Genomic DNA, 11,777 nt, shown 5'->3' with positions numbered 1-11,777 from the left:
AGGGTTTCACACTGTTTGCCTCCACACTCCAGGTGATGTTTGGCCACTGGTGCACATGTGCAGGAATCCCCAAAACCCTGTAGAGTCGACCGATTCTCATTGAGTTACACAGCTCATCTGCAGGAAGAAAGCAAAGAGAAACACTCAAAGGGCTTGTTCTGTATAATGAGGAAGTAGTGGAGTACAAATACTTCGTTACTGTACTTAACTAAATGTTTCTGGTATCAGTACTTTACACCACTACATGTTTTTCTGACGACTTTTTACTTTCACTTCTTACATGTTGAACTCAAATACCTGTACTTTCTACTTCTTACATGTTGAACTCAAATACCTGTACTTTCTACTTCTTACATGTTGAACACAAATACCTGTACTTTCTACTTCTTACATGTTGAACTCTAATACCTGTACTTTCTACTTCTTACATGTTGAACACAAATACCTGTACTTTCTACTTCTTACATGTTGAACTCTAATACCTGTACTTTCTACTTCTTACATGTTGAACACAAATACCTGTACTTTCTACTTCTTACATGTTGAACTCAAATACCTGTACTTTCTACTTCTTACATGTTGAACCCAAATACCTGTACTTTCTACTTCTTACATGTTGAACTCTAATACCTGTACTTTCTACTTCTTAAATGTTGAACCCAAATACCTGTACTTTCTACTTCTTACATGTTGAACTCTAATACCTGTACTTTCTACTTCTTACATGTTGAACACAAATACCTGTACTTTCTACTTCTTACATGTTGAACTCAAATACCTGTACTTTCTACTTCTTACATGTTGAACAAAATACCTGTACTTTCTACTTCTTACATGTTGAACCCAAATACCTGTACTTTCTACTTCTTACATGTTGAACCCAAATACCTGTACTTTCTACTTCTTACATGTTGAACACAAATACCTGTACTTTCTACTTCTTACATGTTGAACTCAAATACCTGTACTTTCTACTTCTTACATGTTGAAGCCAAATACCTGTACTTTCTACTTCTCACATGTTGAACCCAAATACCTGTACTTTCTACTTCTTACATGTTGAACTCAAATACCTGTACTTTCTACTTCTTACATGTTGAACTCAAATACCTGTACTTTCTACTTCTTACATGTTGAACTCAAATACCTGTACTTTCTACTTCTTACAGGTTGAACTCAAATACCTGTACTTTCTACTTCTCACATGTTGAACTCAAATACCTGTACTTTCTACTTCTTACATGTTGAACTCAAATACCTGTACTTTCTACTTCTTACATGTTGAACTCAAATACTTGTACTTTCTACTTCTCTCATTTTCCAAACAGCTGGTTCCTTTAGTCTGAATGTGTGTTTGATGCGTGATCATTATTCTTTAGAGTCATTGCGTGCCTATTGATTTGAACACGATCCGTGTATCCATCATTTCCTGGTCTTCTCTAAAGAAGAGGGACCAATGGAAACGTTGTCATGTTGCCGTTGTTCAGCATGGAAACATTCATTAGCTAACAATGACATTATTGTTCTAATAATATAAAGGGAGGTCAGGTACTCTTTAAAGCAGCTGCTAGTTATGGGTACTTTTTACTGAAGTACATTTCAAAGTACTTTACTTTGACTTGTACATGAGTATGTGTACTTCTACATGAGGAAAGAAGTTTAGTCAGTACTTCTACTTTTACCAGAGCATTTTTAAACACGAGTATGTGTACTTCTACTTGAGCAAAGGATGTGTGTACTCTTGCCTCTCTGGTGTTTTCTGAAGGAACATGCATGCCACCTACGAACCGGAGCCAAGAGAAACACGGAGCTCTGCGTTCAGAACAAAGATGTCTCTGTGTTCGAGCTAATGAGGGCTCCCTTCACTTATTACCATATATGTTTAGTAACGAGAGCTCGCTGTATTGAGTTCCTCTGCAGGACTGCGTCAACACAATATGTTAATCCTGCTGCTGAGATTTGCTAAAGTCCCAGAGGTGCTGGTCTGACAATGTTATTAGAGGGGACAGACACACTTAATACCCTGCATGAGCCTCACTGAGCACAGAAATCGATGTATTTGAACTCCCCCCCACTAAGTGAGCCTCATTTAGGAAGCCGGGAGAACTAATGACAAAGCTCGAGACATCTGACTGTGTGTAAACAGAAGTTATTACAACCACATTACTCAGGAGTGGCTGTAATGGAGGAGAATGTGATTTTACAAACACGTAATACCCCTTCAATGTTGAGTATGTTAATCTAGACTCTTCTAGAGTACAGTATCTCCTTTCAGATGAACCATTTCATACAGTTAATTTATTCAATGCTTTTCCATGCGCATCTATCGCCGTATTCCCTTATGGATGCAGCCATAAAAAAGCAATATATATAAATATTTAAATGTCTCAAAACTGTAGAATTTACAACTCTAAAAGACTACAGACATCACTTGTAGTTGTACCGTGTGTGGGATGATGTTTTTGTGCATTTTATTTGCATTTCATTAGTTTGGAGAAGCAATATTATTGCTGGAACTCAAATCTTTAAGGCAGCATTCATTTATTTTAGTATAAAGTACATTTTAAAGTAATCTGACCCCGGCTATTATACACGTTTCTTAAGATACCACTTGATACTAAAGATACTATACCCTCTCTCAGATGGAAATAGGCAATTAGCTTTATTTCCTCTAACATCAAATGTGGCTACAGCAATCCGTCAGTTTATGTGCTGGGGGACATTGTAACAGGGGACACATTTTGAATTATAGATGGATGAATTATGATGTAGACGTACCTCTGAGGAACAGGGTGACGGACTGGTACCTGAGCGAGCTCTGCTGATGAGCGCTCAGAAGATCCAGAGCTCTGAAGTGGATCATCTCCACCAGCTGTTTGTCTGAAACACATATTTACAAACATTCATAATCACAGTTCTATGTTGTCCCTACTGACCGCCAGAGGCGGTGCTTTCAGCACTGGATATGTCCATCGCGCGCATGCGCAGCTCGAGTACCAATACCAACAAAGTCACCTGTGACCCACGTGACACCGGCTATATCAGCCGGTGTCGTCAGAGGATCTGTTCCTTTCATCTTCTCGCTGCGCGAGGGTACCGCGGCTACATTTTTGTATCCTACAGCGTTCAGGTTTGAACGTTTGATCTGAGGGATTTCTCTGCAAGCAGCTGGCCGCGTGCAGCTTCGTGACTGACAGTCGGAGCTACGGGTCGTTAACGCGTCCTCCAGGAGCTGTGGCCGGCTGTGCAGAGCCTCGACAGACAGGTTGGTGTCAGCTTGTTGCTGGTGATGGCTGTGTCCCCGCACCCTCTCCCAGCCAAGTTGTCCTGATTGCTGTCTTGTTTTTTGTTTGGCTTAGACTTTCTGGTGACGACAGTGTTCCCGCTTCCTCTCCCATAAAGTTTCCCTTATGCTCTTTTGAAAGTTCTGCTTGTGGCGTTGTGCCCGAGCTATCATTAGCATTTGAGTCCCAGCTTTGGCTGTGTCCCTCATTCAATTTAACCTGTTTTTCGTTTAGATAGAGAGAGTAAGGTAAGTACTTTCTATTTCTTAGAAGCTATTATCTGGTCTTAACATTTGTGTTCTGACTTGGTCGCTTGATTGTTAGCAGCAGCCGCTTGGCTAACACCTTGCTGTTAAGCTTAACTATGAGGGCAGTGCTCCCGCTCCCGGTACATAGGGTTTGATTGCAGTAGCGCTAGATCGTTGTATTACTGCTCCTAGTACTAGACTCCTAGCACTAGGATGATATGCAGAGAACATCTTCACTGCGGGTGCTGTGTGCTCCGCATGTGCGGTTACTACTGTAACCATGGCCTACGGTTCTATGCGGGCTGTTCTCTTTCTTAGAAGCTAATCATCTGGTCTTAACATTGTGTTCTGACTTGGTTGCTTGATTGTTAGCAGCAGCCGCTTGGCTAACACCTTGCATGTACTGTTAAGCTTCATTATTTAACTCAGCGGTAAACGCATGGTATGGTTGCAGTAGCGCTATATCGTTGTATTTACTGCTCCTAGTACTAGACTCCTAGTACTAGACTCCTAGGACTAGACTCCTAGCACTAGGACGATATGCAGAGAACAATCTTCACTGTGTGCTGTGTGCTCTGCATGTATGGCCATTAAGGAGGATTTCATCCTCCCAATATTATATTATCTAGTGGGCAGCCGTTTGGCTGACATTTTTAGGCACCGGCCACAGTTGCTACTGTAACTAAGGTTCTAAGCTGTAAGTACTGGCCATAATTACTACTGTAATTACAGTTCCAAGCCGTGTAAGTACTGGCCATAGTCAATACCGTAACTACGGCTCTATGCTGTGTAAGTACTAGCCATAGTTACTACTGTAATTACGGTTCCAAGCCGTGTAAGTACTGGCCATAGTCAATACCGTAACTACGGCTCTATGCTGTGTAAGTACTGGCCATCGTTACTACTGTAACTACGGTTTTAAGCCGTAAGTACTAGCCATAGTTACTACTGTAACTACGGTTCCAAGCCGTGCAAGTACTGGCCATTGTCAATACCGTAAACGGCTCTATGCTGTGTAAGTACTGGCCATAATTACTACTGTAACTACGGTTCCAAGCCGTGTAAGTACTGGCCATAGTCAATACCGTAACTACGGCTCTATGCTGTGTAAGTACTGGCCATAGTTACTACTGTAACTACGGTTTTAAGCCGTAAGTCCTAGCCATAGTTACTACGGTAACTACGGTTCCAAGCCGTGCAAGTACTGGCCATTTTCAATACCGTAAACAGCTCTATACTGTGTAAGTACTGGTCAGAGTTACTACTGTAACTACGGTTCCAAGCCGTGCAAGTACTGGCCAGAGTTACTACTGTAACTACGGCTCTATGCTGTGTAAGTTCTGGCCATAGTTACGACTGTAACTACGGTTCTAAGCCGTGTAAGTACTGGCCATAGTTACTACTGTAACTACGGTTATATGCCGTGTGAGCACTGGCCATAGTTACGACTGTAACTACGGTTCTAAGCCGTGTAAGTACTGGCCATAGTTACTACTGTAACTACGGTTATATGCCGTGTGAGCACTGGCCATGGTTACTGCTGTAACTACAGCTCTGTGCTGTTCTCTTCTTTCGAAGCTAGTTATCTGGTCTTAAACATGTGTGTTATTTGACTTGATATCGCTTGATCGTTAGCAGCAGCTGCTCGGCTAACGTCTTGCATGTACTGTTAAGCTTCTTTATTTTACCCAGCTAGGTGAAGGCAGTGCTCTCGCTCCCGCTCCCTCTACCGGTAATGCGGATGTAGCTACATCCCCTTTTTCTGTTCGGTGAGTAGTAGCACCGCTCTACTCTTCCCGTTCAGCAGGTAGCTGGTGAAGGCTGTGTTCCCGCACCCGCTCCCGGTTACGCTGCATCTGGCATTCGTCTCTAACTCAACCAGTGAAGGCAGTGTTCTCGCCCCCGCTCCTGGTAGACGCTGAACTGCCTCGTTTTTCCGTTAAGCAGGTAGCTGGTGAAGGCTGTGTTCCCGCACCCGCTCCCGGTTACGCTGCATCTGGCATTCGTCTCTAACTCAACCAGTGAAGGCTATATAAACTACAGGCCTGTCTCTCTCCTCCCGTTCCTGTCTAAATCACTTGAACGCGCTGTCTTTAAACAACTCTCCTGTTATCTCAATCAGAACAACCTTCTGGATCCGCACCAGTCTGGTTTCAAGGCAGGTCACTCCACAGAAACTGCTCTCATTGCTGTCACGGAGGAACTGCACACTGCCAAAACTGCATCCCTCTCCTCTGTCATCATCCTGTTGGACCTGTCTGCTGCATTCGACACGGTGAATCATCAGATCCTCCTTCGCACTCTCCAAAAACTTGGAGTTTCAGGCTCTGCACTTTCCCTCCTCACCTCATACCTGAAAGACCGCACCTACAGGGTGACTTGGAGAGGGTCTGAGTCCGACCCTTGTCAATTAACTACAGGGGTCCCTCAGGGCTCTGTTCTTGGTCCCCTCCTCTTCTCCCTGTACACAAACTCGCTCGGATCAGTCATTAGCCCGCATGGTTTTTCTTACCACTGCTACGCTGATGACACCCAATTAATTCTGTCCTTTCCCCGCTCAGAGACCCAGGTCGTCGCACGCATCTCTGCTTGTCTAGCTGACATCTCTCAGTGGATGTCTGCTCACCACCTCAAACTCAACCTTGACAAGACTGAGCTGCTCTTCCTTCCGGGAAAAGATTGTCCCACTCTTGACCTAACAATCAACATCGGCACCTCAGTTGTTTCCCCGACTCAGACTGCAAGGAATCTGGGTGTGACCCTAGATAACAACCTGTCCTTCACTGCAAACATCGCTGCTACAACCCGTTGCTGCAGATACACGCTTTACAACATCAGGAAGATACGTCCCCAGCTGACACAGAAAGCGACTCAGGTTCTGGTCCAGGCTTTCGTCATCTCACGCCAAGACTACTGCAACTCCCTCCTGGCTGGTCTACCTGCATGTGCCATCCGACCTCTGCAGCTCATCCAGAATGCAGCGGCTCGTCTGGTTTTCAACCTTCCTAAATTTTCCCACACTACTCCGCTCCTACGCTGCCTTCACTGGCTTCCGGTAACTGCTAGAATCCACTTCAAGACACTGGTACTTGCGTACCATGCTGCGAATGGATCTGGCCCTTCGTACATCCAGGACATGGTTAAACCGTACACCCCAGCGCGTGCACTACGCTCTGCATCAGCCAAACGACTCGCTGCGCCCTCGCTGCGCCCTCGCTGCGCCCTCGCTGCGCCCTCGCTGCGAGGGGGACCCAAGTTCCCAACGGCGAAAACACGTGGGTTTGCTGTCCTGGCTCCAGGATGGTGGAATGAGCTCCCCATTGACATCAGGACGGCAGATAGCTTGCACATCTTCCGGCGCAAACTGAAAACTCATCTCTTTCGACTCCACTTCGAGCGATAGAACTATTAACGAAGCACTTTTATACTAATAAAGGACTGGCTTTTCTAAAGCCAGTTGAGTAGCACTTGAAATGTTTTTGCTCTATGAAACCTGATGTACTTTTTCTTCAAGTTGTATTTTGTTGGACGAACGCACTTATTGTAAGTCGCTTTGGATAAAAGCGTCAGCCAAATGCAATGTAATGTAATGTAATGAAGGCAGTTCTCGCCCCCGCTCCTGGTAGACGCTGAACTGCCTCGTTTTTCCGTTAAGCAAGTAGCTGGTGAAGGCTGTGTTCCCGCACCCGCTCCCGGTTACGCTGCATCTGGCATTCGTCTCTAACTCAACCAGTGAAGGCAGTTCTCGCCCCCGCTCCTGGTAGACGCCAAACTGCCTCGTTTTTCCGTTAAGCAGGTAGCTGGTGAAGGCTGTGTTCCCGCACCCGCTCCCGGTTACGCTGCATCTGGCATTCGTCTCTAACTCAACCAGTGAAGGCAGTGTTCTCGCCCCCGCTCCTGGCAGACGCAGAACTGCCTTGTTTCTCCGTTAAGCAGGTAGCTGGTGAAGGCTGTGTTCCCGCACCCGGTCCCGGTTATGCTGCATCTGGCATTCGTCTCTAACTCAGCCAGTGAAGGCAGTGTTCTCGCCCCCACTCCTGGTAGGCGCTGAACTACCTTGTCTTTCCGTTAAGCAGGTAGCTGGTGAAGGCTGTGTTCCCGCACCCGCTCCCGGTTACGCTGCATCTGGCATTCGTCTCTAACTCAACCAGTGAAGGCAGTGTTCTCGCCCCCACTCCTGGTAGGCGCTGAACTGCCTTGTCTTTCCGTTAAGCAGGTAGCTGGTGAGGGCTGTGTTCCCGCACCCGCTCCCGGTTACGCTGCATCTGGCATTCGTCTCTAACTCAACCAGTGAAGGTAGTGTTCTCGCCCCCGCTCCTGGTAGACGCGGAACTGCCCTGTTTTTCAGTTAAGCAGGTAGCTGGTGAAGGTTGTGTTCCCGCACCCGCTCCCGGTTACGCTGCATCTGGCATTCGTCTCTAACTCAACCAGTGAAGGTAGTGTTCTCGCCCCCGCTCCTGGTAGACGCGGAACTGCCCTGTTTTTCAGTTAAGCAGGTAGCTGGTGAAGGTTGTGTTCCCGCACCCGCTCCCGGTTACGCTGCATCTGGCATTCGTCTCTAACTCAGCCGGCAGTGTTCTCGCCCCCGCTCCTGGTAGACGCTGAACTGCCGTGTTTGTTAATCCAGCCAGGTGAAGGCAGTGCTCTCGCTCCCGCTCCCTCTGCCGATAAACGTGGGTGTAATTACATCCCTCTTTCTGTTCGGCGAGTAGCAGCAACGCTCTACTCTTTCCATTAAGCAGGTAGCTGGTGAAGGCTGTGTTCCCGCACCCGCTCCCGGCTACGCTGCATCTGGCTACCTACGGAGTGGCTCATTCATGTAGCGCCTGTATGGCTTCTTTTGAGCCATTGAGAAATGTGAGCATCTGAGGGAGGTTCTCACGGTAAACGCCTGCATGAGCTGTAGCTGCATGCCTCGGGCGCTCAGAGTGGCTAGAATCACTGAGGTGGAACGTCTGGCAGCAGCCAACAGACACCTCTCCTTGTCACATCCTCCTCCAGATCAATTTGGCCGTTCCAGGCGACTTGAGGGAGCGATGGCTATGTGTGCTGCCCCCAATAGAAGGACTAGAAAAGCTGTCCTCTGAAGTGGATCGGCTAGCTGCCGATAGGGGCATGATGAAGTCGCCTCTTGGTCCTTCAGCCTGGGCCAGGTGTAGGGGCCTTCGGTTGACGCCCCTCCTTCGGTTGGCGCACCTCCTTCGGTTGGCGCACCTCCTTCGGCTGGCGCACCTTCTTCGGCTGGCGCACCTCCTTCGGCTGACGCACCTCCTTCGGTTGATGCACCTCTGTATGAGGAGGCCTTGTCGCTAGTACAGGCTCGTCGCCAGGTTTCGCTGGCCCAGTCACCACTAACGGAGGCATGTAGGAGAGTCCTCCGTAGCGTACCAGTCGAGCCAGGGGAGCTGTTTAGGGCAGCTGCCCTGGAGGCACTGGAGCGTGCCGCCCAAGCTAGGCAGACCAGGCAGCAGCTCTCGGGTCTTCGCAGACCTGTGCCCACTCCCAGCAGGCCCAGGGGCCGCTCTAGCGGCCGCACTCAGCCGCCGGATTACAGGGGTGGTCTGCAGAGGTCTTAGCGGCGCGACCCAATGACTTTCGTGCCCCAAGTCGCCCGCCTTCCAGACGGCCTCGTGCCCCAGTGCCCCCCCGTTTGTACTTCCGTCCCTTGGGTGGTTTTCACCTTAAACCAGGGGTACGGACCGCAGCTCCGGCCCCTAGCCTTCGGCTGGGTCTAATTGACAGTCGTCAGCGATCCGGCAGGGGCCCTAGCTCTGGCCCAAGAGTTGTCCGTCCTTCTGTCCAAGGACGCAATCAAGCCAGTAAGACCCTCTGCTTAGCCCAGGGGGTTCTACTCGGCGTACTTTCTCGTGAGCAAGAAAGTCGGCGGATTTCGCCCGATCTTGGACCTCAGAGGAATCAACAGATTCCCGAAGGTGCTGCCATTCTATAGGCTGACCACTGCATATGCACAGGTGGAGTGGTTCTCAACCGTGGACTTGAGGGATGCCTACTTCCACGTGGGCCGGGCAAGATGGTGCCTTATATTCAGTTCCTCCGGCCCTTGGGCAGACTGGCAGCTGCCTCGGCCGCTGGGCCCTTAGGCCCGCTGTCGTTGCGCCCCATGCAGATGTGGCTGAACAGCCTTCACTTGGACGCCAAGTGGCACAGGCAAAGGGAAGTCAGGGTGTTGCAGCATTGCCTCCACTCTCTGTCACGCTGGAGGGGCAGGGCCTATCTCCTAGTGGGCGTGCCCATGGGCGCCATCCCATCCCGCCAGGAGACCATCACCATAGGTGCATGTCTCTCAGGGTGGGGTGCAGTGCGGCAGGGCAGGACCGTTCAGGGTCAGCGGTCTGCCCAGGGGAGTGCGCGCCAGGTCAACGTGCTAGAGCTTCGGGCTGTGCAGCTTGCACTCACGCACTTCCTATCCCAACTGGGGGGCAAGAATGTGTGTGTTCCTTGGGGACAGCATGTACGTTGTTGCTTAGACAACAGTCCCTTCTAGATGGTGGACGTTCTCACTCCACTCTGAATTTATGTGGCTGCGATTTCTGCCCGACATGTTCGGGTCGACGGCGCCACGGCGGGGTGCCACAGGTCGGTGTCCCTCTTTATGAGAGGGGCTTTACGGCAGCGTCCCCCTAGCACCCCGAGGGCTCCGGCTTGGGACCTGCCCCTGCTGCCGGATGCCCTATCATCTCCTCCCTTCGAGACCCTGGCCCAGGTTAGGTGGCTGCCCACGAAGGCAGCATTTCTGCTTGCCATAGCCTCAGGGAAGCGAGTCGGGGAGTTGCATGTCCTCTCCATAAACAATACATGCCCGAGGTGGGACTCTCAGGCGTTGCCCTTTGGGCAAATGTGGCATTCCGGCCCGGGGTCCTTCCACAAACCCACTTCAATCAGCCTGCCCAGCTGGCACGCTTTGACATTCAGGAGTACGGCACGTCGAAGTTGCTGTGCCCTGGGGGTGCCCAAAGGGTGTATATCAAGGCTACTGCCTGTATACGGTAGTAGGAGCAACTCTTGATTTTGCCCTTGCGGCACTAAAGGAGGTTATGCCCTCTAACTAGTGGCTGCCCCACTGGGTTGTCGATACCATCTCACAGGCTTACGGGGCCAGTGGCCGCCCCCTGCCATCAGGCTGAGATGCCACTCTACAAGGAGCATCTCAACATCTTGGGCTGCCCTGAGGGTGGTGCCCCTGGAGACCATCTACGCCGCGGCGTCGTGGGTGTCTTCTGGCACATTCTCCAGTTGTCATCAGGTCAATGTCGCCACTTTCCATTCTTTGGGCGTGGTCCTTTTGCCGAGCTCCGCTGTTTCCAGTGGTGAGCAAGGGCTTGGATTCTTCATGACATTGTTGGTATAAGTCATCCAGTGCTGAAAGCACCGCCTCTGGCGGTCAGTAGGGACGAAATAGAACGATAGTTACGGCTGTAACTACGGTTCTATGAGTCCCGGATGACCGCCAGAGTTCCCTGTCACTCAGAATTCTTGTGTGCTCGCGAGAAGATTCTGGGAACAGATCCTCTGACGACACCGGCTGATATAGCCGGTGTCACGTGGGTCACAGGTGACTTTGTTGGTATTGGTACTCGAGATGCGCATGCGCGCGATGGACATATCCAGTGCTGAAAGCACCGCCTCTGGCGGTCATCCGGGACTCATAGAACCGTAGTTACAGCCTTAACTATCGTTTTCTTTTAACCTCCTGTGCTTATATTCAGAGATGGCAGAAGTACACACAGCCTTTCCTCAAGTAGAAGTACACACAGCCTTTCCTCAAGTAGAAGTACACACAGCCTTTACTCAAGTAGAAGTACACACAGCCTTTCCTCAAGTAGAAGTACACACAGCCTTTCCTCAAGTAGAAGTACACACATCCTTTCCTCAAGTAGAAGTACACACATCCTTTCCTCAAGTAGAAGTACACACAGCCTTTCCTCAAGTAGAAGTACACACATCCTTTCCTCAAGTAGAAGTACACACATCCTTTCCTCAAGTCGAAGTACAGATACTCGTGTTTAAAATGACTCTGGTGAAAGTAGAAGTACTGACTAAACTTCTTTACTCAAGTCAAAGTAAAGAGGCTTTGAAATGTACTTCAGTAGAAAGTACCCATAACTAGCAGCTGCTTTAAAGAGTACCTGACCTCCCTTTATATTAATAGAACAATAATGTCATTGTTAAGGCATGGTCACAGTGCCCAAACGCATGAATTACGTATGAATTTCGCACACATTTT

General features: G+C 49.1%; 1 protein-coding gene across 1 annotated transcript in view; it reads right to left on the bottom strand.

The window, feature by feature from the left end:
• The window catches only part of mcmdc2 (minichromosome maintenance domain containing 2), a 37,598-nt gene that overhangs the window by 4,899 nt on the left and 20,922 nt on the right, over positions 1-11,777 (bottom strand). Inside the window, exons 6-7 of the mRNA XM_034236263.1 lie at positions 2,779-2,880; positions 1-117 (exon numbers count right to left, since the gene is read on the bottom strand). The exon at positions 1-117 is cut by the window's left edge and continues 12 nt beyond it. Of these exons, the coding sequence (XP_034092154.1) occupies positions 1-117; positions 2,779-2,880 (219 nt within the window). The remainder of the gene's footprint in view (positions 118-2,778; positions 2,881-11,777) is intronic.

Source organism: Gymnodraco acuticeps, unplaced genomic scaffold, assembly GCF_902827175.1.
Source record: "Gymnodraco acuticeps unplaced genomic scaffold, fGymAcu1.1, whole genome shotgun sequence".
NCBI classification, from domain to species: Eukaryota; Metazoa; Chordata; class Actinopteri; order Perciformes; family Bathydraconidae; genus Gymnodraco; species Gymnodraco acuticeps.
This window is presented reverse-complemented; position numbering and strand designations above follow the sequence as displayed.